This window comes from Cynocephalus volans, chromosome 2, assembly GCF_027409185.1.
Source record: "Cynocephalus volans isolate mCynVol1 chromosome 2, mCynVol1.pri, whole genome shotgun sequence".
Classification (NCBI taxonomy): domain Eukaryota; kingdom Metazoa; phylum Chordata; class Mammalia; order Dermoptera; family Cynocephalidae; genus Cynocephalus; species Cynocephalus volans.
The window spans coordinates 173,068,614-173,095,993 of NC_084461.1; the positions used below are offsets into that span (position 1 = coordinate 173,068,614).

A 27,380-nucleotide genomic window follows, 5' to 3' on the forward strand; every position below is an offset into this window, starting at 1 on the left:
GCAGTTTCTGGCTCCAGGTTGGAAATTCCCAGAAGCAGCCTTAGAAGGAGGAGTCTCCCTCCAGGGGGCAGGGGGTGGGCTTGGCCTGCAGCAGCTGCTTGCACTGCTTTTCTGTCACCCCTTGCCACTGGGAAGGAAGGGTTAAGGCTGTCCCAACTGGCAGCAAATAGCGGGTGCAACAGGTTGGGGGCCAGAGGAGAGGAGGAAGGTTCAGCTGGGTGTCGTGGAAGGACCCCAGTGGAGCTGAGAAAGCTGACCTGGGATGGAGACGTGAAGAGCTGGGTGCGCTGGCGCAAGCCACTTTTCTATGGGCCTCTGCAGTTTCCTCTGAGAAATGGGGACAGTGATGCCTCAGGTTGGGGGACCAAATAAGAGCATGTAACAGTCTTCAAATTGTACAATGTTCTGGACCTTGCCCTGGGCTAAGGCCCAGCCCCACTCACCACCACCATCCGCCCAGCCTCGCAGAGGCCATTCCAGAGCTTCTAGTTGCTGGGAGGAGCTCCGGGCCTCCTCTCCGTGCCCCCTGACAGCTGCCTGGGCTGTCATGCCCACCAGCCTCTTCATATGCCCTCCAGTCCCACACTGGTCTGTATCATGCCAACTATTACTCCATTTTGCAGATGAGGAAACTGAGGCACAGTGGTAGATAATTTGTTCACAATGACCCAGCTAGTGAGTGGGGTAACCAGGTTTCCAAAGCCCATGCTCTTTCTATTCTGCATGGATCGTGTCCACGCCCTCTAGGCCTCAACTCCACACAGGCTTCCTTGTAGGGGCCCAGAAGCCTTCCTGGATTTGCAGGAGTAAAGGTGATATCCGAGGTCCTGGAAGCTGGTGACCAAGGAGCTTATTCTGTTCCCTTCCCACAGAAAGGAGGGTGACGGGGACTGCAGAAGCGGGGTGCTTGTAGGTCTCTGAGGGAAGCCCAGTCTAAGGAAGCTGAGCTCAGGCCTCAGCTCTGGGCTCCCTGAAGTTCTTAGTGCCTCCAGGATGGGAAGAGAAGGGAAAAGCAGGATGTGGATTTATTTACCTAAATAGAAGGCTGGGAGGGGGAACTCTCACCCCCAGGCTCCTTCTCACCTTCCTGAGCTGGATCAATCCACAAAGTGGTCTGCTGCTCCTGGGCACACACACAAACAAGCACAGACCAAACGCCTCTGGGGGTGGGGGGGCTCTATCCAGCTCTGCCCTCCCCTCCCCAGGCTCAAAGGGCTGCACAGGGGCCCAAGGGTGAGCTGAGCCTGAGCTGGCTGGAAGAGGGTGGTGTATGCCCCGGCCTTGCATAGTTGGGGAAGTCCAGGGTTTTGGAATCAAACTCAAAGGATGTTAAAACCAGAAGGGATCTCAGAGACCCATCATCAGGTTCAGCCTCCTCTTTCTGAAGATGAGACCCAGAGAGGCAAAGGATCTGCCCAGAGTCTCCAGCTAGTCAGCGGCACGGCTGGGACAATGCATTAGGTGCCCAGCTCAGTGCTTGCTCCTCCCAGCACACCCCAGCCTGTCCTCTCTTGCTGCTTTTGCTCCTGTGGTCCTCCGGGTCATTTCCATATTCCACACATTCTTCCCACCACTTCAGGCCCGGTTTAAACTCTGCTTCTTCCATGGAAACGTCCTCAACACCACCTCTCCTCTGATCAGTTCTGGCTCTGTTCTCTGGGAAACCTTTAATCTCCCACCCACATCCCACCAGCTCCCAGCTCCCAGGCTGGGTGTTAAAGGTCAGAAGGCCCAGACTCCTGGAGGGGACAGCTCAGGTCAGGCTGGGCTCCTTGATGGAGGTATCAGTGGGGGGACAGAAGGCAGGTGTGAGGGTTCTGCCTTGTGCTGAGCTCATCAGCCACGGGGACAGTGGGAGCTGCTCAAGGCCTCTGAGCCTGAGCACCTGGTTCCTATCGGTAGGGACAGGGTCTGCTGTTACAGCCCAGCCTAGGTATCCATGGTAACATGCCAGCCAGCAAGCTCAGCCTTGGGGCTCAGCCAGGGAGCTGGTGCCAGGGGGCTCTGGGGCGTGGTTGGGTAGCCTGTTTCACAGGTGGGACATTTTTGGCTCCTTGTCCCTTCCCATTCTACACCTGCAGGCCTGGCTTTCTGACTTGGTTTGCTTGTTTGCACCCATCGGAAGGCCAGAGGTGGGCCCCAAGTGGGGAGGCAGGGTGGGGGCCACGCTAGGCTTGGACTCCGCATTTTATCTCCACGCTTTGCCCTGGTCCTGGTCCTTACAGGCTGTGTGACCTGTGGCAATTCCCTTCACTTTTCTGGCCTCAGGTTCCCAGTTTATAGAGAGGGAATGGCTACTATCATCGATGCTGTCAAAACTGCCATCATGAGTGTCAACTGTGATAAAGGACTTGCTGAAAAGTATCAAGTGCCCCCAAGAATGGGGGAAAGGGCAGGGACCCTCTATGTGGCTCAACCTCAGTTTACCTACACTTTGGCAGACTTTCTCCCTTGATTAGAATGAGCTGGGGGTAGGTGCGAGGAAGGAGGGCAGGATTCATTATCATTTGTTGTGGGGGGGGGGGAGTTGCAGGAGGTGATAAGGGACGTGAAAAGCGCCTGGGCTGCTGTGGTTAATCTCCACCCCCTAGTGCCAAGTTCAACACCCCCCAGCTGGGGCCGTCTCACGCCTGCTCCTCCTAACAGCCCAGCTGGTGCAAACACAGAGCCCACCTGCAGACCTGCCACTTGTCACCACCTGCTTCTGCCCCAGAGCCCACCCTTTTCCTGTTGAAAAGCAGAAGAGTTAGGGCAGAGGAAGGGGGAGGGCAAAGGGCACCCTGCCGATGCAGACAGACCCCATCTTTGCTATTTGATTCCTACTGCCTTCTTGCAAGTTAAAATTCAAAGATCACACGATCACAGGTTTACCTGTTGAGTGCCCTCATGTGCGGTATGTGGGTGGCTAGAGAGAGTCCCTTGAGGACTGCTCTTGCTTGGTGGGCTCACCACGCCCCTGCCCCACTTTATCAGAGCCCTCAAAAGCAAGGGCTCTAGGACCAGACTCTGCCAGACATGACCTTGAGGCAAGCTGTTTAACCTCTGTGTGCCTCACTTTCTTCATCTGAGAAGTGGGGCTAATGACCCCCACCCCCCCAGAGTGTGGGGGTTAAAGGCATGAGTCTGTGGAACGCGCTTATAGCAGCACCCAGTTCACACCGAGTGTGTGAGCGGTGTCTGCTCAGTCCCATCAGCCTTCTTTCTGTCCCAGCCCTCCCGGCTCCTCCCTGCCTCAGGCCCTTTGCTCTCTGCTCCCCTCATGTAGCACTTCGGGAGTGTGGTGCTGGCTTTTGTGTTTCTTTTAGACTAAGCAACTGGAAGGTGAGAAATGGGTTTTGTCTACCCCACATCGCTGTGCAGAGACCATGCTCAATAAACACTGGCCACCCACCTGGAGCACCCCTTGTTCTCTCTGGGTGACTGTAGGGTAACAACTTGTTCAGGTTAGAGGTTGGGACAGCGCCCACACCCGTCCAACGGGGTAGAAAATGAGCAGCAAGGATACCGCCCTTGCCCTCTTCTACCTCCTCTGTCTCTGGCCTCAGAGAGGCTAAAGCTGAGCAGGTGGCCACAACCTGGTTGCTGATCTTCCCCTGAAGGTGTTCAAAGCCCTCTGACCTCCAGGGGATCAAACTTGGGGGTGACGGGCAGGGTACCTCCCCCGGCTTGCTTCAGAACTGGCCTGTGGGGGTGCCAGGGAGAAGCCCAGCAGAGGTCCTGCAAGTGGCGGCCAGCTGTGTGTCTGCATGCTTCAGGGACTAAGCCAGGGTCACCAGCGGGTGAAGAGGGCCCCAAAGCCACTTGTGCAGCCCTGGGAGGGGCGGGGGACCAGAACCATGCAGTGGGTCCTCCACCCACTTCTCCAGTCCTCTATAGCTTGCTGCAACACTTGCTGGAGCCCTGCTCAAGTGGCACGTGGGGCTCAGCATGTCTGTAAAGACACAGATCTTTGCATGTGAGAGGTCCCTGTTAGCAGGAGCAAGCCCCTCACAGAAGTAAGTGTTGCAGGGCAGGTGCCCCGCGGTCCCACTGGACACTCGGCACGTTGACAACTGCCTGACATGCATGAGCAGGGCAGGGAGAGAAGACCCTCGGGTGGTTCCCTAGTTGTAGGCCTTAAATTCTGTCCCCGGCAACCTAGGCCCTGCCCAAAAGAAGTGTGGAGGCTGGAAGACCCAGGTGACAAGCAGCTTGGCAGAGGCTGAAGCTGGGCAAGAGGCTGATGCTCAGTTCTTCCCTCAAAGCTGGGGGTGTGGATGCCAGGAGGAGAGAGGAAGGCAGAGGGACAGGGCAGAGCCCTGCTGGGGCCCGTAGGGCTGGGAGTGGGGAGGCAGGGGAGCCTCCCGTCAGGCGTGCTGGTTCACGGCTGCCCTCTGCTGGGCACATCAGCTAGTGCAGCTGGGCAGGAGGATGGCTCCAGGAAGAGAGGAAAGTCCTGACAAAAGCAACCTTTATTGTGGCCCTGACGTTGGGCTCTTCTCTCCAAGGCTTCCTGAAGCCAGGGAGTTGGGGGTGAGGGGCTCTTGTGTTGGGTGGGAGGCACATTGTGACTGCGGCACAGCCCAAGGAAGGCCCACTGTGCACGGTGGTCTCGGGGACCCTCCCTCGGTCACTGCGGCCAGACCATTCCTAGCTCATTTCTTGGGTCCCAGCTTCTTAGGTTTGAGTGGGGGTTTGGCCTGTGGAGAGAAGGGGAGCTCCAGTCTCCCACTCCCTTCCCCAGCCTGGGCACCCTCCCCAAAGACCACCTGCCTCTCCCACGAGGAGCAGCCATTTCTGGTCAGTACTCACCTTTCTCACGGGGCTCTTCTCTTTAAGACTGGATCTAGAATAGGGTGGGGTTGGGCAAGAAGTAGGGACATGGGTGGGGAAAGAGAGCTCAGCTTGATGCCAACAGCTTGTATGCTGAGCCCTGGATAGTTCCAGGAAGCAGGGGGCACAGCCAGGACAGATGGAGGCTGTGGAATCCACCTCTCTACCTGGTCACCTACCAGGGACCACTTGGACTTTTTAAACAAGGTGTTTTTTTCTTTTTAGGTTTCCACTGACTCTCTTTTATATTTCACAAATATCTTTTTCATTATAAAAGTAATGTCCACCATATTGTACAAAATACAGCAAATAGTAAAGAGAATTACTTATAATTTTCTTTACCTCCCACCAATATTAACATTTTGGTGTATTTCCTTTTTTGGGGGGGGAGGAATCAATCTCCTAAAAATATGTGAAATAAAATGAAGATCTGGTATTCTATTCTTTTACCTCTATCAACACTTTCCAGGTTGCTATATTCTTCATAAGTATTATGCATTATTCCATAGAGAAGCTATAACAGTTTTGCCAATTATTATATTGGTAGACATTTAGAATGCTTCCATTTTTCATGATTATTTGAATTATATGGTGATAAGTTTTGACATGTAGTAATCGTACATATTTATGGGTACAGTGACATTTTGATGCACGTATATGACATGTAATGAACAAATCAGAATAATTAGCAATCCATCACCACAGACATTTATCATTAGTGTTGAGAAGTTTCTTAGTGCATATATTTTTCCTTATATTTTGGATGGTTTTTCTTTGTTTTTTTCTTTTTGGCAGCTGGCCAGTACAGGGATCAAATCCTGGATCTTGGTGTTCTCAGCTCCAAGCTGTAACCAACTGAGCTAACCAGCTAGCCTTGGATAGTATTCTTTGGAAGAAATTTCCTTATTTGGATTAGGTCAGAAGATAAGAAACATTTTTTAAAAAATCTAAATGCTTTTTGAAAAGGTTATGCCAAACTCTAGTGCTGCTGCACCTGTGTGCCCCTGTGCAGGTGTGTCTGTGTGCACATATGCACACCAACTGTACCATATTCTTTCTAGCCCTGTAAACCTCAGTGAAAAGTTTTTGGCTAATTTAATAGATGGAAAGAGTACCTCATTGCCTCCTCTTCTTTTTCCAGTTTTTTTTTCTGGGAACCAAAAACAAGCATCGTTAGGAGACTTAGGGTGAGGGCCAGGGCAGCCTCCCCAGATCTGTGAGGTCCCAGGCTGAGCACCTGGCAGGACTTGGCCGCAGTGTCCTGGGCCTGTCCTGTACACTCAACTTGGGAGGTTCAGCCAGGTTGCTGGTGCCCAGTCCCCATGAGGTGCCTCTGCAGGGTCACCACCTCATTTAAAGTAGCCAGGTTCCTTTCCCACCTTAGCAGCGCTCATCTGCTTCTGGGGCGCCGGCCTTTTGACTGGTTTAACGGGGGACTCCTCCTCTAGAGACACTTCATCATCATCGTCGTCGTCATCTTCCTCCTCTTCCTCCTCTGCCTCTTCCTCCTCCTCCTCCTCCTCCCAGGGCAGGTCTGACGTTTCTGGGATGGCATGGGAAAGCGGGCAGGGTTGGGGTGGGGGTGAGTGGCAAGAAGAACTCCTGAGCAACAGGGGTGATGGCTGTCTCTCGCTCCATGATTGGGTTTGCGCTCAGCATCACCCTGAGGGAGTCTCAGCACCCTCCCACTGCCTGGGAAGGGCCGTACCCTTTCTGGCCTCCCTGACAGAGTGGGGCCAGGATCTGGGAGGGATCCACACAGGGCTAGGGTGGTAGAAAGATGGCAGGGAAGTGGTTCTGGCTGGGGAGGAGGGTTCACACTGGGAAGGGGTGGGCTGAAGGTGGGCAGAGTGGGGAGGGGAGGGAGATGGTGGAGAGGAGGTTAATACAGGCAGCTGAGGAATTCAGACCTTATCTTAAGGGAAGAGGGACCTGTCCAGGGCTTTTGAGCAAGAGAGTACCCTGCTGAAAGAGGCACACTGCACAGAGAAGAGGTTAGTTAAAACAATCTCAGAGAGGTCAGCATCATGCCAATTGCTATGGTCCATGTTACTTTGACAGCCAAATTCTTAATAGCAGCCAGTGATTAAATGCTCCCTCATACGAGGTAGTACGTTAAGTGCTTTGCTTGAATATCTCATGTATTATTATTACTATTTTGATGTCTGGCCAGTCCAGGGATCATTTATTCTTCACAACCACTCTTTGAAGATGAAGCCAAGTACAGCCCCAATCTCATGTTATGGGGGAGGGGCTGAGGCCCCCCAAGGACACCGCAGGGAGGTCAAGAACTAGGGCCAGGACCCTTGCCTGGGGCCTTCTAGTCCAGGCTACTGGCAATCATGTTGCCCTTGGGATTTTCTCAAATTCAAGAATCCCTCAAGTGTTTGAGTTCTCAGAGCATCCCTGGCCCTGTGCTAAGCATTGTACTCTTAGACCTCTCCCGTGTCCAAGCTTGGACTTACCATGACATTCCTGGCCACTGAGGAACACGGGTCCCGAGCCAGCCCGGAGCTGAAAAGTGACTGGAGGAGAAAGTTCTAATCCCATCATGGTGACCTGCAGGGGGAAGAAGCAGGGAAGGCCGGGTGACTCAGGCCTGGCACCTGGTGGGTGGGGGCTGGCCTCAGGCAGAAACACTCAGTTTGTTCCTCCCCCAACCATGCACACTCAAGGGTTGTCTGCATCCCACTATATTCCCAGCCCTGCACCCTCCTGCTGAAATGGGCTCTGTCCAAGAAAAATGGGAACCTGATCATCTCCTTCTCACTAAGATCATAGATGGGTTCCGAGCAGAGGGGCAGCTGTTAAGAGAGAGAAGTCTGATTGCTACGGGCTGAGTTGTGTCTGCACCCCCAGTCAATATGTTGAAGCCCTAACCTCCAATGTTTTGGAGATGGGAACTTTGGGAGAACATTAGATGAGGTCATGAGGGTGGGGCACTCACGATGGCATTAGTGCCCTTATAAGAAGGGACACTAGGGCCAGACCTGTGGCTCACTCAGGAGAGTGCGGTGCTGGTAGCCTGTATAGGGATGGCCAGTGCGCTCACTGGCTGAGCATGGTGCAGACCACACCGTGCTGAGGGTTGCAATCCCCTTACTGGTCAAAAAAAAAAAAAAAAAAAAAAAAAGAAGAGACACCAGAGAGCTCTGTCTTCCCCTCCCCCTCACTTCCCTATATGAGCACACAGTGAGAAGGGGGCTGTCTGCAAGCCAGGGAGAGAGCCCTCACCTGAACCTAACCATGCTGGCACCCTGATCTCAGACTTCCAGCCTCCAGAACTGTGAGAAAATAAATGTCTATTGTTTAAGCCCAGTCTGTTGTATTTGTTATAGCAGCCTGAGCTGACTGAGATGCTGATCAGACAAGAAAAGCAGGTGCAAAGTTGTATGTACAGCACTGCTTCTGCCTTATGAGTTAGGTATGCATATACATATGAACAAAGGTTAAAAATATATTAGAGCACTAACCATAATTGTCAGTGTAGTAGGTATTACGGTTTTTATACTTTTTCAAACTTTCCAAATTTTCTAGAACAATGACGATAGCTTATGTCTTGAGTTTCTACCAGGTGCCAGGCACCATGCTAAGCGTTTTACCTACTTTATCTCATTTAAGTCCTCAGGAGAAGCCTATGACAGAAGTACTGTTACTTTGCAGAAGAGACCCGAGGCTTAGAGAGATTAACTTAAAGTTTCTGGCTCACACAGGAAGGTTGATAAGCGAAAATGGAGATGCTGCAGCCATCAACACTGAGAAACGCTGGATAAAATGTGATTTGATGTTTTTTTATTGCATGGCTGAACAGTAAGATGGAAAGAAGAGTCCTGTGCATCAGAAATGAAGAGGATTACGTGCAAGAGCTGATGTTGCAGCAACTGAAGGGAAAACGGGCCTGAGAACAGCCAGGGCTCTGGGTCTTGATACTCATCCACGGACAAGAGACAGGCCTGGGCTCAAAAGAGGAGGAGGGCGGCTAGGATCCTAAAAGGCTCCCTGCTTAGTAAAAGGCCCAGGGTGAGTATTGAGGATTAGGAACTAAATAACCCAAACCCACCAACAGAAACACCCTAGCCACTTTAAAGGAAGATAACAAGGGGACATGAGTGGGAATAAAAGAAGTCTCTTGTGAGAACCTAAAAAACTATGGCTGATAGCTGCACCTCTCACTCACATGCATCTGAATGTACTTGCGGGTACTATCAAGCAAGAAATCTGTATAAAATCCCAGGCTTGTGATATTTCTGAGGCAAATGGGAGAAGCAGACACAAAACTACTCTTTTGAACAACTCCCCAAATTGAAGCCACGCAGAATTCAGGAAAACACAAAAACAAACTAAAAACCTGAAGATGAGCTCACCATATAAAATTACAAAGCACAGGAGAAGCCATCCTATTAGAGCCAGCAGAAAGAGACAAAGTGACTGCAGACGAACACAGCCAGGAATTTGAGAGAACAACAATAAAAAAAACTATGAAATAAGTTTGATTAAAACCAAATACATGTAAAAGTGGGAATTGGAACCATAAGAACAAGACATTATGAAAAATAAGAGGAACCTCATGCAGCTTTGTAGACATGAAAAACAGCACTGAAATAAGTGGAACAAATGCTTAAAAAGCAGAATAAAACAGTGGAAGCGAGAATTAGATAGGACAGTGCTGTGATGAAATTACCCAGCACAAAGTGCACAGTGAGAGATTTTAAATATATGAAAGAGAGGCTGGCCGGTTAGCTCAGTTGTTCAGAGCACAGCCTCGTAACACCAAGGTCAAGGGTTTGGATCCCTGCACTGGCCAGCTTTCAAAAAAAAAAAAAAAAAAAAGAGGCTAATATGAGGAGGATAGAATGAGAACTTCTAACATGCAGATAATGCAGATAATCAGAGTGAGGGACCCAAGAGAAAGCAAGAAGAGACAATACTCAAAGTGATAACTGCTAAGAGTTTTCCAGAAATGATCGAAGACAGATCCTCATATCCAGGAAACCTAAGCCCCAAACATACAAATGAAAATACATTGAATATACTTGAACATAGTGTGGTGAGATTGTAGATAACAAAAACAAAGATTTTCTTAATAAAGCAGACAGGAAAGAGATTTCCAAAAAAGGGACAATAATCAGACAGACTGAGGATTTCAACAGCAACATCAGAAATAATAGACCGACATCTTCAAAGTTTTGAGGGAAACTCTCTACCTAGAGTTATATACATAGACAAACTATCATGAATGAATGAGGACAAAATAGGGACATTTCCAGGCAAATCCTGAGTAATTTTACTATTCCCAAAGCTACTAAAGTATGTTTCGAAAAGATGACAGTTAAATCCAGAAGGAAGCAGGTGCAGTGGCGAGCAAACAAACTGGTAAACAAAGAAAACCTGAGCCAAAACACTGGATAATGGCACATAAGTTAAGAAGAGGATTTATTTATTTATTTATTTATTTCGGTGGCTGGAGTTCTGGGGAACCGAACCTGTGACCTTGGTGTTATAAGGCTGCACTCTGACCAACTGAGGTAACCAGAATCATTTTGAAGGGATATCTGAACTCCCATTTTATTGCAGCTCTATACAATAGCCAAGAGTTGGAACCAACCTAAATGTCTATCAATGGACGGCTGGTTAAGGAAAAAGTGGTGTATATTTATACAACAGAATACTGCTCAGCCATAAAAAAGAATGAAATTCTGCCATTCCCAGCAACATGGATGAATTTAGAGAAAATCATAAGTGGGAGCTGGGGAAGAAAAGGGAAAAAAAAAAGGAAGAAAGATATAGTCACAATAATTCCTTGAATATTCAAAAGGAGAGAAAAGAACCAAGGCCACCAGAGGTGAGAAAGGCGGGGGGATGAGGGGGTGTAAGGAGAAATTGGTAAAGAGCCACAAAAAATGTTTATATTGTGCAGTGATTAACCCCCCCAAACTCCCCCCCCGGCCAAAAAACCTTTCCAACACCTCAAAACAAAACAAAAACAAATTAAGAAGAGGATACTTAAGAAAAGTTCCCTGGATTGTTTGGGGGGGGAATAAAACATTAATTTTAGACTTTGGGTCAAGCATGATTGTTACATTAAGGATAACTAACAAGTTAAAATGAAATTCTATAGCTTTAAAACCACTAGAAGAGAAAAGGGGAAAAATTTTAATCAATTTAATAAAGTACAGAAAAAGGAAAAAAATAAAGCAAGGAAAGTAGATGCACAAAGTACATATCACATATAAATCCATATATCAGCAAATATATCAGCAATCACAATATAAACAGACAATACCAGCCAGATAGATCGAAACAAAATCTAGCTTACAAGATACGGATGTCCCTTCAGGAAGCAGCACTAAAAGGACCCCAAATCAAGAAGCGTTAGAAACCATCCCAATAAACACATTTGGATACAAAAAAAATTTAACACAAAATAGATGGCTGATTTAAATGTGAAACATAAAACCATTAGACTTTTGGACACACACACAAAGAAAATCTTCAGAATCTAGAAGGCAAAGAGTTCTTACACTTGACACCAAAAGTCATAAAGTGAAAAACTGATAAAATGGATGTCATAAGAATTAAAAACTTTTGTAAAAGCTCATGTGGAGAGAATGAAAAGACAAGCTACAGACAGGGGAGAAAATATTTGCAAACCATCTTTCTGACAAAGGAGTAGTGTCTAGAATATAGAAAGACCACTCAAAACTCAACAGTAACAAAACAATCCAATTAGAAAATGGGCAACAGATGTGAGCAGATATTTTACTGAACAGGACATACAGATGTCAAACAAGGACATGAAAAGATGTTCAATGCCATCAGCCATTAGGGAAATGTAAATTAATAACAATGCAAAATCACTACACACATATCAGAATGGCTAAAATAAATAGTGACAACATGAAGTGTTGACAAGGATGCAGAGAGCCTGGATCACTCATGCATTGCTAGTGGAAATGTAAAATGGTACAGCACTTTAGAAAATAGTTTTGCAGCTTCTTAAAAAACTAAACATGCAACTACCATATGACCCAGTGATTGGACCCCTGGGCATTTATCCTAGAGAAATGAAAATTTATGCTCACACAAAAGCCTTTACACAAATGTTCATAGGAGCTCATATTCATAATAGCCCCAAACTGGAATCAGCCCAGATGTCCTTCAACAGATGAATGGTTAACTTGTGGTACATCTATAACATGGAATACTACTCAGCAATGAAAAGGGTGCACACAACTGGGATAAATCTCCAAGGAATTATGCTGAGTAAAAAAGGCCAGTTCCCCAAAGGTCTCATATTGTATGATTCTATCCATAGAACATTTTTGAAAGGACGAAATTTTAGAAATGGAAGACAGAGTGGTTGTTCCGGGGATAGGGAGTTGGGGAGGGAGCTGGAGGAAGGTAGATATGTTTATAAAAGGACAATCCAAGGGATCTCTGTGGTATTGGAACTGTTCAGCAGATTGACTATGGTGGTGGATGCATAAACTTAGGTGACAAAGTTGTATAAAACTTAACACACACACACACACAAACACACTACAAGGATAACTGGGGAAATCTGAATAAGGTCCCTGGATTATATCAATGTTAATATCCTTGTTGTGATATTATTATATCATTTGCAAAATGTTACCACCAGGGGAAACTGGGAAAAACATACAGGGATATCTCTAGATTCACATAAAATTGTAAGAAATAATACATTTAAAAAGTTTTCTATAAAAAACATATAAAGCAAACAAAATTATGGGAAGAATCCACTGAAAATCCACAGTCATAATAGGAAATCTTCATATACATTTTTGATAATTGATAGATCAACAAAATATATGTTTGAAAACAGTAAGCTTGATTTAATGGACACACGTAGAAACCTATAATACTACCATGTACTAGTCTATAAATTAAGTCTCAAATACCAAAGAATTGATATATATGGACCACATTTTCTGTTGCAATTACATTAAGAAAAAGAGTGATAATTCAGTCCACTCATACCTTTGGGAATTAAAAAAATCCTAAGTAACTCATAAAGAAATCATAATGGAAATTAGAAAATATTTAGAATGAAATAAAGTGAAGATACCACAAAACACAAATTGAGGGATGTAGCTGAAAATATCCTTAGAGGGAAATTTATAGCACTCAAAATAAGTAAATAAAATGTATTTGGAAAAAATGAGATAGAATATGAATGGGCTAAATATCTAATCCAAGAAGAAAAAGGAACAAAACAGCAGAAAATATCAGATAAACAGAAAAATTAATAAGATAGAAAATATCAATAATACTGAAATCACCGATTTTTTGAAAAGAAGGAAAAAAAAAGAAAAAAGAATGATATCCAGTGATGCAAGTGAAGGGGAAGAAAAGGAAAGATAAACATTACTGGGAATACAAAAAGGGAGCCATAATAGATATAGTTGTTATTAAAAAAATATCAGAAAATGGCATGAAAAATATCCATAAAATACAAATGATCAAAACTGACGCATGAAAAAAAAAAAAAAAATCCCCATACTGGCCAGCCATCCCCTCCCTGCTCCCCCCCACCAAAAGCTAAATCTGACTCAGAAAACATCTGGTTTAGGTCAAGTAAGTAACAGGAACTGAATTTACCTCCTAACCTGAAATAACTATAATAACAGATCTAATATGAAATAATGGCTTTCAAGACACTGGCAGCAGTCAGTGAGGAACTGTGATCCCGAGAAATGGGAAACAGATGAGATGAGCCCTGTGACCACCCTGGCTTGCTTCCCAGACAGTTTTCAGGCTGCAGTGCAGGGAGGGGGAACCCAGGCAGAGCCCAGTGTTCATTTCTGACAGAATGAAAGTGAGATGCCAGGGAAGCTAGAGTTCACAGAGCAGAGTATAGGAGAAAAGAGCTGCAAAGTCAGAACTCTAGAGATCTGCAGAAGGTCTCCCCAGTTAAGTATTCAGTCAACTAGTGATCAGAGCATGGACATGAGCAAACTACCTGAGGCTGGGGAAAGAATTATTCTAAAGGTGCCCAGAGCTCATATGAGGTTAGGAATAGTGCCTGTTTCTAACAGCCACAGTGGAAAATCTCATAATTCATGGAGCATCTGCTGGGAGTAGTAAGAAAGGTTTTGCTACAGTAATGGGGGAAAAAGAAACTCTAAACTCAGCTTTAACCCCACCTAACAAAGCTTTAAAATGAGACCCAAAAGCATCACAAGGTATTTAAGGAATTTGACTGCACCCCAGAACAAAATAAGAATATTTATAAAAGTATAAAAATATTCAGCATCTTGCAAAGTAAGTTTCATGGCTAGCAACCAATATAAAAATTTCCAGACATACAATGAAAGAAGATACAAACCATAATGAAGAGAAAAAAATTTCAATTAGAACTGGCACAGAAATGACAGATGACAGAACTGATAGACAAGAACATTTAAAACAATGATTATGACTATAAGTCCATACATTCAAGAAACTAGAAGACTGAAAATGTTAGAAACACGGAAGAGAAGACTAAAATCAAATTTCTAGAGATGAATGCTATAGTATCTGAGATGAAAATACACTGATGAGATTAAAAGCAACCTGGATACTGCAGGACAAAAACATAATGCCATTGCAGATATAGCAATAAATACTATCAAAACACAAAGAGAAAAATATTTTCAGAGAATGAACAGAACATCAGAAAATTGTGGGACAACTTTAAGTAGCTAAGCATATGTGTAATTAGACTCCCTGGTGGAGATGAGAGAGAAGTGGAAACAAAAAAATATTTGAGGAAATAATGGCTTAAAAATTACAAATTTGATAAAAGCTATAAACGCATAGATCCAAGAAGCTCAAGGAACCCTAAGGCATATTATAATCAAACTGCTGAAAACCAAGACAAGGAGAAAAATCTTAAAAGCAGCCAGAGGAAAAAAAGATTTCACTTGCAGAGGAGTGTGAGAAGATTTCTCTAAACAATACAAACTAAAAGACAATGGAACAACATTTTTCAAAAGAGTCTGTCTTCAAAAAATATTATATCACTTTCTTATGATCTTATACTTGATATAAGTATTGAAAGGAAAACAATTTAACCTAGAATTCTTTACCTCGTGAAAATATCTTTCAAAACTGAAGTAAAATAAGGACTTTCTAGACACACAAAAGCTGAAATAATTCATTACAAGCAGACCTGAATTCCAAGAAATGTCTAAGTTAGGGAGCAGGCCAGTTAGTTCATTGGTATAGCGTGGTGCTGCCAACACTGAGGGCAAGGGTTTAGATCCCTGCACTGGCCAGCTGCCCCCACCCCCTGTGAAAATGTCTTAGTCCTTCAAGCAGAAGGAAAATAATAAATGGAAACATGAACCTACACAAAGAATGAAGAGTACCAGAAATGGTAAACATGTGGGTAGATATAAAAAAAGGTTTTATTCTAATTTTTAATCTCTTTAAAATAGAGTTTTTAAAGCAAAAACATCGATGTAGTATGAGATTTATAGCATACATAGAAGTAAATGTTATCACAACAACAGCACATAGAGGTACGGAGTATCTTTTCCTGGATATGTATAAAGGAGGCGTTCCTTGCCAGAACTGAACTTCTCAGATAAAAAGCTGGCAAGGGAGAGAAACTTGATTTTACTAAAATCACAGTTTAATATTACCACCTAGCCACAGATTGAGCAGAAGCTATTTTGATTGTGAAGTGAGGGTCCCCATTTAGCCTGCCATCTAGCACAGAACTCTCTCAAATTTAATGCTTGTTAATTGTATATCTTCGCTAGCCCTTCTCTGGGGCTGAAATGGATTTGAATTCTTGGTGAGCACCCCCAGCATTTTCTTGGGCTGGTGTGGGCCAGTAAATAGTTACCTGAAGTGTTTATATATCATGGTCAAAAATTCAGTGAAATTTGTACTTTTTTGGTAACATTGGCATACACGATGCCCCTGCGGTTCCTCTTCTGTTTAGTAGTTTGTGACTCTAAAATTCTCATTGTTATGTGTGTTAATTTATGAAAATAATTTTTTTGAAAACCTTTAAAACCCACACACACGCATACGTGCACACACACAAAAAACAAGACCCACATAGCACAAGTGATGGGAAATGGGAGATGGAATTAATCTGTAGTAAGATTCTTGTATCATACAGGACACGGTATATTATCTTTGAAGAGAGACTGTTGTAAGTTAAAGATGCATATTGTGAACCCTAGAGCAACTACTAAAAAAGTAACAAAAAGATGAGGTATACAGCTAAGAAGCCATTGAAGGAGATCAAAATTTAATCTTAAAAACGATTTAGTTAATCCAAAAGAAGGCCAGAAGAGAAAGAAAGGAAAATAGATAGGGCAAACAAATAGTAACATGATAGATTTAAACCTAACCATGTTGATGACATTAAATTTAATGGTCTAAATATTCCAATAAAAAGGCAGAGATTATCAGAATGGAAAAAAAAGTAAGCCTCGATTATAAGCTCAATTAACTCTAGAGAAACCCACTTTATATATAAAGATACATCAGTTGGATAGAGCACAGCTTTAAAACAACAAGGTCATAGGTTCAGATCCCTATACCAGCCAGCCAGAAAAAAAAAGAAAAAAAGATACAAAGGAAAAATTAAAATGGTAAAACAAAATAGGAAAAATATACCATGCAAACACTAATCAGAAGAGCTACACTGACTATATTAATCAGACTAAGTAGACTTCAGAATATTTACCAGGGATAAAGAGGTTCACTTTGTGATAAAGGGATCAATTAATCAAAAGAATATAACAATTGTAGAGGTGTATGCACCTAATAAAAGAGCTTCAAAATATATAAAGCAAAAACTGATAATTAGAAGGAGAAATAGACAAAGTCACAATTATTGTTGTAGACTAACTTCTCTCTCAGTAATAAATCAAGTAGACAGAAAATGTAGGGATATAGAAGACTCAAACAAAACTATTAGCCAACCTGATATAATTGACATTTATAGAGCAATACACCCAACAACAGGAGAGAACACACATTCTTTAAGTGTAAATAAGATAATCATCAAGATAGAGCATATCTGGGCCATAAAACAGATCACAACATATTTAGACTGAAATCATTGATTAAGTTCTCAGATCACAATGGAATTAAACTAGAAATCAAAGAAAGAATCAGAAAATTCCTTATTATTTGGAAATTAAAAAAACCCAAATATACACACATACTTACAAATACTCCAGAGGCTGAAGAAGGAAACTAGAAAATAATAGGAACTGATTGAAAATGAAAACAGTACTTATCAAAATTTGAGTTGAAGCTAGAAAAGTGCTTAGAGGAAATCATAGCATAAAATGCTTGTAGCCAAAAAAGATTTTAAAAAAATGATGTAAGCTGCCTTAAGAAACTAGAAAAAGAGCAAGTTCAAACCAAAATAAGAAGAAAGGAAATAAAGAAAAAAGTAGATAGACAATAGAGAAAAATTGATGAGACCAAAAGCTAATTCTCGAAAAAGATTGATAAAACTATTAAACCCCTACTTAAACAAAGACAAGCTTTATAGAGGAAAAGAGGGAGAGAGCGGTAAGATGCAAAGTACCAATACCAGGAACAAAACAGCAGACTTCACTTTGATAATATAGAAAAAGAATGAGGGAATATCATGAACACCTATATGCCAATAAATTTGAAAACTCTGATGAAAAGGAAAACTTCCTTGAAAGATACAAACAAAGCTCTCTCAAGAAAAACCAGATAGCCCCAATAGTCCTGTGCCTATAAAAGACACTTGATATGTTAAATGTTAACCAAATGGCTCCACTGGTGAATTCTACAAAAATGTTTAAGAAATAAATAAGCAAATTTACATGAACTCTTCCAGAAAATAGAAAAGGAAAGAACACCTTCCTTTTCACTTTATGAGGCCAGCATTATCCTAATAAAACCAGACAAAAACATACGAAAACTACAGACCAATGTTGCTCATAAACAGACACAAATATCCTTAATAAAATATTAGAAAATTGAATCCAGCAATATACAAAAAGGTAATACATCATGATGAAATGGGGCTTACTCCAAGAATGCACAATGATCAATAAATGTAATTTACTGAAAAATCAATAAATGTAATTTGCCATATAACAGAATGAAATAGAAAAAAAAAAATAACCTCAATAGATGCAGAAAAGAATTGAAAAAATTCAACATCTAGTCTTGATAAAATATCTCAGAAAACTGGGAATAGAAAGAAACATCCTCAACCTGAATAGGACATCTACAAAATTCCTTCGTCTTGCTTAATGGTGAAAGACTGAATGCTTTCCCCTTAAGATCTGGAACAAGGCAAGGATGGTCCTACTCTTACTACTTTTATTCAGCATTGTACTTAAGGTCTTAGTCAGTGACATAAGACAAGAAATGTGAGGCATATAGATAAAAATTGAAGTTAAACTGTTTTGATTTACAGATGATGTGAATATATACATAACAAATTCTAAGGAATCAACAAAAAAGCTGCTAGGACTAATATGCAAATTTAGCAAGGTCATGATACAAAAAACAATTGTATAGCTATGAACAATTTTAAAGTGAAATCAAAATACCATCTGTGTACCTCACATCATATTCAAAAGTTAACTCAAGATGGTCCATAGACTTAAATATAAGAACTCAAACTATAAAACTTCTAGAAGACAACGTAAGAGTAAATCTTTGTGACCTTGGGTTAGGCAATAGTTTCTTAGATTCAACATTAAAAGCACAAGCTACAACAACAAAAAGATACAAATTCAACTACATGAAAATTAAAAACTTTTGTGCTGCAAATGATATCATCAGGAAAGTGAAAAGAACATACAATATGGGAAAAAATATTGCAAATTATCTGAAAATATACAGAATATATAAAGAATTCATTCAACTCAATAGTAGAAAGATAAATATTAAATCTGGAAGATAAGTTGGAAGACACTAATTTCAGACTTACTATAAAACTACAATAATCAAGTTGATGTGTTATTGGCATAAGGGTAACATAAAACAAAATGGAACAGAGTGTAGAAATATATATATACATACATGGTCAATTGATTTTTGCCAAAAATGCCAAAGTAATCATACAGGAAAAAGATAACTTTTTCAAAAAAAAAAAAAAAAAAGCCAGAGCACTGAATATCAATGAGGAAAAAAAAAATGTACCTCTACCCTTACCTCATACCATATGAAAATATTACTTTTAAATGGGCCATAGACTTAAAGAGCAAAAGCAATAGCACTTGTAGAAGAAGACTTAGAAAAAAATAACCGGGACCTTAGTTCAGGCAACAGTTCGTTAGGACACCAAAAGAATGAGCCATAAGAGAAAACAATGTTAAGTCGAACACTATCAAAATTAAAAACTTACGCTGTTAAAAAAAAAAAAAAAAAAAACTATTACAGAAATGAAAAGGGAAGCCACACATGTGGAGAAAATATTTGAAGTCCATACTTTCGATAAAGGACTCGTATCCAAAATACATAAAGAACTCCTACAACTCGTAAGAATAACCACCCAATTTAAAAATGGGCAAAACATCTATTCCAGCTTTTTGCAAAAGAAGATATACAAATGGCCAATAAACAGATAAGGTGGTCAACATCACCAGTCATCAAGGAAATATAAATAAAAACTACAATAATATACCACTTTATATCTACTAAAATGGCAAAAATTGAGAAGACTGACAATACCAAGTGTTGGTGAGAATGTGAAACAACTGGAATTCTCAAAGATTGATGTTAGGAATGCAAAATGGTACAGAAATTTGGAAAACAGTTTAGCAGTTTTGTATAAACTTTAATGTATGCTTACCATATGATTCAGCAATTCTGCTCCTAGATATTTACCCAAGAGAAATGAAGACATATTCACACAAAGACTTACACTCAAACGTTCATAGCAGCTTTATTATAGTAGTCTAAAACTGGGAACTACCTAAAAGTCCTGTAAGAGGCAATGGAATCAACAAATCATGATATATACACAGAATGGAATATTACTCAGACATAAAGAGAACACTTTTGTTTTACCAACAATGTGGAAAAATATCAAAAGCATTTTGCTAAGTGACAAAACCTGGCATAAGAGACTACGTACTGTGTGAATCCATTTAAATGAAATTCTAGTAAAGGCAAAACTACGATGGTAAAAAGTAGATCAATGGTTGCCAGAAACAGGGGTAGGTGGAAGGGACTGACTGCAAAGAGGCATGAAGAAATCTTGGGGGGTGATGGAAATTCATTGTGGTTGTGGTCTCATAATTATATACATTTCTCAAGCACATCAAGTTGTATACTTAACACTGGTGAATTTTATTGTATATAAGTTATACTTCAATAAAGCTGATGAAAACGGACTTAAAGAGAAACATCTGAGTAGACCTAAGTCCCTGCTCGCTCGGAACTTACGTTCTGGTTGGGGAGAAAGACAATGCACAAATCACAACCATGGTGCCAGTGATGGGTCCTATGGGGAAAGAGTGGTTATGGGTGGGGCAGGAAGAGGGGAGGCTGCTTGTGGTCAGGGAAACCTCTTTGAGATGGCATTTGAGAGATTGGACTGAAATGGAGGGTGAGCCATGGGTAGACACAGGAGTACGGGGAACGGTAAATGCAAAGACCCCAAGGAAAGGGTGTGTTTGGAGCTTAGGTTACAGTCAAGAAAGCCAATATGGTTGGATCACGGTTAGGGAGGGGAGAGCAGCAAATGTTGAATTGAGAAAGGTTGCTGAGGGCCAGCACATTACGGGCTCTGAGGTCAGCCATGGTAAGGCTCTTGGATTTTTCTTCTGGGCAGCTGGTCGATAAGGAGATCCGAACCTGTGACCCTGTTGTTATAAGGCTGTGTTAAGGCCCTAGGATCTTATTCTAAGTGAAATGGAAAGCCACTGACCTAAGATTTCTAGCAGAAAAGCAACATGATCTGGCTTTGGTTTAAAAGAACCTTTCTGGGGAAACCCCTTACACTGTTGGTGGGACTGTAAATTAGTGCAGCTATTATTGAAAACAGTATGAAGGTTCCTTAGACAACTACAGATAGATGTGCCATATGATCCAGCAATGCCACTGCTGGGTGTGTACCCAAAGGAATGGAAATCATGTCAAAGGGACACCTGCACTCCTCCGTTCATTGCAGTTCTGTTCACAATAGCCAAGAGTTGGAACCAACCTAAATATATGTTAATGGATGAGTGGATGAGGAAAATATGGTATATATACACAATGGAATACTACTCTGCCATAAAAAAGAATGAAATTCTGCCATTCACAGCAACACAGATGAACTCAGAGAAAATTATGTTAAGTGAAACAAGCTGGGCACAGAAAGAGAAATACTTCCTGTCCTCACGCATAAGTGGGAGCTGAAAAATAAAGACACAATCACAATAATCCATTGAACTTTCCAAAGGAGAGAACAGAACCAAGGCCACCAGAGATGGGGGATGAGGAGGGGTGTTAGTGAGAAATTGGTAAAGGGCCACAAAAAATGATTACATTGTGTAATGTTGAATATACTAACCATCCTGATTTCAGCGTATATTGTACACAGGTATTGATATTCAACGCTGTACCCCACAGTATGTACAATCAATTATGTTTTGATAAAAAATAAAATAAAACAAGGATCTTTGTGGGGCTGGCTGGTTGGCTCAGTTTGTTAGAGCACAGTGTTATAACACCAAGGTTAAGGGTTTGTATCCCCATACCAGTCAGCCACCAATAAAAATAGAAGGATCTTTCTGTGATTAGCATTAATTTACTGCATCTTATCAAATGGCTAGAAGATTGAATGTTCTCATCACAAAGAAATGATTAGTTTTGTAATGATGAATCAGCTAATTATACTGATTTTATCACGCATTGTATACATGTATTAATGTTCAACACTGTACCCCACAAATATATATAATCAATGTTTCAATTAAAAATAGAAAAAGGTTAGATTGAAAAATAAATATATCTTTCTGGCAGCTATGTATAGAATACAGCAGAGATCAGGAAACTTTCTGTAAAGGGCCAGATGATAGTAATTTTAGGCTTGCAAACTGTGTGATCTCTATCCAGACTACTCAACTTTGCTATTACTGAGGGAAAGCTCCCATAGAGGATATATGAATAAATAAGTGTGGCTGTGTTCCAATAAAACTTTACTTATAAAAGCAGGCAGTGGGCCAGATTTAGCTCTGTAGTTTGTCTACCCCTGGAATAGACTATAGGGGACCAGAGGTGAAGGTAGGTAAACCAGTCGGGAGCCCTACAATAGAACTGAGCAAGAGGTGATGGTTACCTGGACCAGGGTGTAGCAGGGGATATAGCAAGACGTGGCTGGATTTGGGTATATTGCAAAGGTTGAGCCAACAGGATTAGCTGGTGGATCAGATGTGGGGTTTGGAGAAAGGTTTTTGTCCTGAGTAGTTGGAAGAACAACTATTTACTGGGAGAATTTCAGGTTGGAGGGGGAAGATTATATGCTTAAAAAATCGCAGGAATTTGGATTTAGACATTTTAAGATGGGGATATCTATTAAATACATTAAGTTGGATATAGGACCTGGAGCTCAAGAGACAGATTGGGTTTATAGAAATAAGTATCATAATCTTCATCTACAGATGGTCTTTAAAACCATGGAAATGGATGAGATCTCCTGCGAGTGTATATACATAGGAAAGAAAAATAGATCTTAGGGCAGTTTTATAGAAGGGTTTCCCAAATCTTCAAGGACAGCTAATCTTACTCCTATACTTGCTGTTCCAGGAAATAGGAGGGAACACTCCATCCTCAGTTTGAGGCTAGTATCCCTTCATACCCAAGTGAGATTATTGGCATGTAAGTTAAAAGAAAAGTCTCAACATATTAGCAAAGCAAATCTAGAATTTATAATTTGATTGAGTACTGTTTATCCCAGGAATGCAAAGCAGTTCAAATATTGTTCTATGACTATAATTTACCACATTAACAGGTTAAAGAAGAACTCAGGATCGTAAAAGTAGAAAAGGACTTGATAAAATTTAACCCCTATTCATGATTAAAAATAAAAAAAAATTTAAAGCGAACAAAGTTTTTTTCCCCAAACACTTCCTACTTAATGGAGAAACATTAGGATCACTCTTTTAAAAATAATCAGGAAGGAAATAAAGGTGTCAACCATTATCACCTTTATCCAATATCATACTGGTGGTCCTAGCCACTGCAGCAGTGCAGAAGGATTAAAGAAAAAAAAAGAAAAGAAAGACACAAAACCTGCCATTATTCACAAACAATGATCAGTTGCATAGAAAACCCATGATAAATTGATAGAAACAAGAAAATTTCTGGGTACACAACCAAGATGTAAATCAGCGTTCCTGTCACTAGCAGCGAGTAGCTTAAAAATGTAATTTTTTCGGATCCCCATACCGGCCAGCTGCCAAAAAAAACCCAAAACACAAAAACAAAAAAAGTACTTTTTGAAGAGAAATTGTTCAACTCGCCCCAGGTCTCAGTTCCAGGGGGTGGTGAGCTGGGATGGAAAGCGAACCTTAGTGCTTCTGGAGGTTGGACCTGAGGGTGGGGCTGGAGCAGGCAGTAGTTTCCCCACAGCTTCAGGGAAAAGCTCACCATGGGGAGGACAGAGGCCTGGAGCGAGGCAATGGTCACCGGCTGCGACTTCTTGTCTTCAGGGGTGGCGGGGGGCAGGATCTCCACGCGGTTCATCTCCTCTTTGGCTTTCTCCCCCAAGCAAATCTGAGAGGGGTTGAGAACAGAGACACCCCATCACCCCGAGGGCAGATGGAGGGAAACCTGTTGTCACCTGCAGGGACCAGAGAATCCCACCTGCTCCATCCATCCTCCCCTCCTTGGGGGGACACCCACCGTCCTGAGCGACAGCTTACAGTCCTGCTTCCCTTCCACCTGGGGTTTGAAGGTGCAAGTCCGCTTCTCCTGATTTAGCTCACAGCCTGCGGCGGGGAGAGGGGAAGAGTGGGGGCTGGGAGGCTCAGGAGAGGCTCTTCATTCTCCGGTGTGGCCCTGACCCCCGGGGGAGGGGCTCATTGGCACCCTCGAGCCGGCCCTTGCCGGCGACAGTGGTGGGGCGTGGCCGGGGCTGCTGTGGGAACGAGCCTGGGTCGTCACTCACCCCAGAGCACGGTCCTCATTGGCTTTTCGTCTGTGCTGCTGCTGCTGCGGTTCATGGCGCTGGCGGAGGCGCTGGGGTAAGAAGGGGCACCTGAGGTGAGGCAGGGGGAGGCCGTGGCCCCTGCTCTTCTGCTCTGAGCTCAGCCCCACTCGGCCTCTGCTGAGCGAGGCTGGGGACCGGCCAGCATCATTAGGCGACGAGGCCTTGGCTCTGGCCCTAGAGCGCCCACCACGGCCAAAGGCTCATTATAAACTCCTGCAGGACAAGTACCAACTGCCTCACCGGTCAGAGCAGCCCAGACCTGCACCTGGACAGGCAAAACAGCCCGACTTATGGAGCAGATGATTCCATCAAGCCCACGCTCGAACGCTTGCTGTGAGATCCCCTGGCTGCCCACTGGGCCCTCCTGCCACCCATGGGGAGAGTGCCAGGGGGTGTGCAACCTCCACGGGGGGCTCAGAGCAAGGGCCCGGTTCGGTCCCAGTTCCACTCATCCCATGGGTCCTGCCCCCCTCGACCCTCCTCAGCCTTACCGTCCCTAATCCAAGTGCTGCCAGTCAAGCCATGGGGTCTTCCCCAGAGCGCAGCGCAGCTCTCTCGGAGACCCCTCACTCCAGCCTCATACCAGCTCCACCGCAAGGCCGGCTGCCCATGCCAGGCTGTTAAGAAGCCTGGGAAGGGGAAATGGGAAGGGGAGGCGTCCAATCAGCCTTAAAGCAGCAGCCCTCCTCTCCCGATTCCATTCTTCCGTTCTTTCCTCCTCTCTGTGCTTGTGCACGCCATCACCTGGAGGCCTTGTTAAAACAGCAGGGCTGGGCCCCACCTCCACGGTTTCCCCTGCTGCGTAGGTCTGCACGGGGCCGAGCGAATTTGCATTTCTAACAAGTTCCCAGGTGAGGTTGATGATGCTGATCCTGGACCATTCTGTAAGAGCCACTGATATGGCGAATGGGGGTTTACTGAGGCCTACCGCGCTCCCTGGCCAGCCCGGCAGAGAGGGAACCCCATCGCTGGCTTAGAGATGCCTGCAAGCCGGCAGGCGGCTACTGCATCAAGGGCTCCTTTTTGTGAATTGCCTTTCTTTCTTTCCTTACCCTGTCCCTAAAGTCCTCTACCCTGGGCTGTTGTCTGCAGAGAGGGAGAGCCCTGTTTCCAGAGTGATGAGTTCTCCCGAGGGGGAAGAACCGCAGCTGGGCAGGGGCAGCACAACATGGCTGCCAGTGCCAAATGCACTATGGAGCGCAGGAAGTGACTTTCCAAGGGCCAACCACTGAACAAACTGCAGTACTGTGCAAAGCAGTGCACTTCAATGTTTGGGCGGGGGTAGTGAAGAGGAGGAGGGGTTCCAGCTGACACACCTCTCTCTGTCCTGCCCAGGACACACCCCTCTCTGTCTGGGAGTCACAAATAAAGCACTTTATGAAGCATGATTGACATGTAAAAGGCTGTACATATTTAATGTATACATCTTGAGGAGTTTGGGGATACGTATACACCTCCAAAACCATCACCACCATCAAGGCCATAAACATATCCATCACCTCCCAAAGTTTCCTCTTGCCCCTATATTTTAGTTGTTTTTTAACAGTAACAACACTTTATATAAGATCTATCCTCTTAGCAAATTTTAAGTATGCAATACATTATTGTTATGGGCACGAAGCCGAATAGTAGATCTCCAGATTTGTCTTGCATAACTGAAACTATGTACCCTTTCACCATTATGCCCCTATCTTCCTCTCCTGCCAGCCCCTGTCAATCACCATTCTACAATTTGCTTCTATGAATTTGACTATGTTTGATTCCACATATAAGTGAGATCATGCATATTTGTCCTTGTGTCTGCCTTATTTCATTAAACATAATGCCCTCCAGGTCCATCCACTTTGTTGCAAATGGCAGAATTTCCTTTTTTAAGGGTGAATAATATGCATTGTGTGTTTATACACATTTTCTTTATCCACTCAACCATCAATAGATACTTAAGTTGCTTCCATATCTTGGCTATTCTGAGTAATGCTGTAATGAACATGGGAGTACAGATATTTCTTTGAGATTTTGATTTTAACTTCTTTGGATATATGCCCAGAAGTGGGATTACTGTATCATATGTAGTTCTATTTTTATTTTTTTGAGGAACCTCCATACCATTTTTTGATAGCAGGTGCACCATTTTACATTCCTACCAACATTGTACAAGGGTCCTCTTTTCTCCACACCCTCAACACTTATCTTGTTTTCTTTCTTTTCTTTTTCTTTTTAAAATAATAGCCATCCTAACAGGTGTAAGATGGTATCTCACTGTAGTTTCTTTTTTTTTTTATTTTTTAAATTTTTAAATTTTTAAAATTGTTCCTCTATTTTTTAAATTTTAACTTCTCAATATACATTGTAGTTGGTTTTTGTGTCCCTTTATCTGTTATTCTTTCCCCCCTCCCCTCTTCCCCCAACTACATCATATCTGTTCACTTGTCTTAACAAGTTCAAGGACTTGTGATTGTTGTATCTTCTTCTCCCCCCTTTATTTGTTTGTATATTTATTTATTTTTAGCTCCTACAAATGAGTGAGAACATCTGGTATTTCCCTTTCTGTGCCTGACTTGTTTCACTTAATATAATTTTCTTTAAGTCCATCCATGTTGTTGCAAACAGTAGTATTTCACTCTTTTTATAGCAGAGTAGTATTCCATTGTGTAGTTATACCACAGTTTCCTTATCCACTCAACTGATGATGGACATTTGGGCTGGTTCCAACTCTTGGCTGTTGTAAATAGTGCTACAATAAATATGGAAGTACAGGTATCCTTTCGGCATGATGATTTCCATTCCTCTGGGTATATTCCCAGCAGTAGAATAGCTGGGTCATATGGTAGATCTATTTGTAATTGTTTGAGGAACCTCCCGACCATTTTCCATAAAGGCTGCACCATTTTGCAGTCCCACCAACAGTGTATGACGGTTCCTTCTTTTCCGCAACCTCACCAGCATTTATCATTCTCTGTCTTTTGGATGTTATCCATCCTAACTGGAGTGAGACGGTATCTGAAAATGGTTTTGATTTGCATTTCCCTCATGATTAGTGATGTTGAGCACCCTTTTGTATTCCACTTGGCCATTCGTATGTCTTTTCAGAGACATATCTATTCAGGTCTTTTGCCCATTTTCCAATCAGGTTATATGGTTTTTTACTATTGATTTGTATGAGTTCCTTGTATATCTTGCATATTAACCCCTTATCAGATATATGTCTTGAAAGTATTTTCTCCCATTCTGTGTGTTGCCTTTCACTTTGTTGATGTGTTTCTTTTGCTATGCAGAAGCTTTTTAGTTCAATGTAATCCCACTTGTTTATTTTTGCTTTTGTTGCCTGTGCTTTTGGGGTCATATCCAAAACATGATTGCCACGATCATTAAGAACCTTTTATCCTATGTTTTTCCTAGAAAT

The 27,380-nt window shown here is 42.8% G+C and overlaps 1 protein-coding gene across 1 annotated transcript; it reads right to left on the minus strand.

Moving 5' to 3' along the window:
* Positions 1-40: 40 nt before the first annotated feature.
* NPM2 (nucleophosmin/nucleoplasmin 2) lies at positions 41-23,990 on the minus strand. The gene is made up of 10 exons (XM_063087714.1): positions 23,936-23,990; positions 23,671-23,756; positions 23,416-23,541; positions 7,278-7,371; positions 6,192-6,355; positions 5,928-5,962; positions 4,792-4,825; positions 3,774-3,811; positions 3,619-3,682; positions 41-127 (listed from the first exon to the last, which is right to left on the minus strand). Exons 1-10 carry the CDS (start codon positions 23,988-23,990, stop codon positions 41-43), a joined length of 783 nt encoding a protein of 260 aa, XP_062943784.1.
* Positions 23,991-27,380: the final 3,390 nt, after the last annotated feature.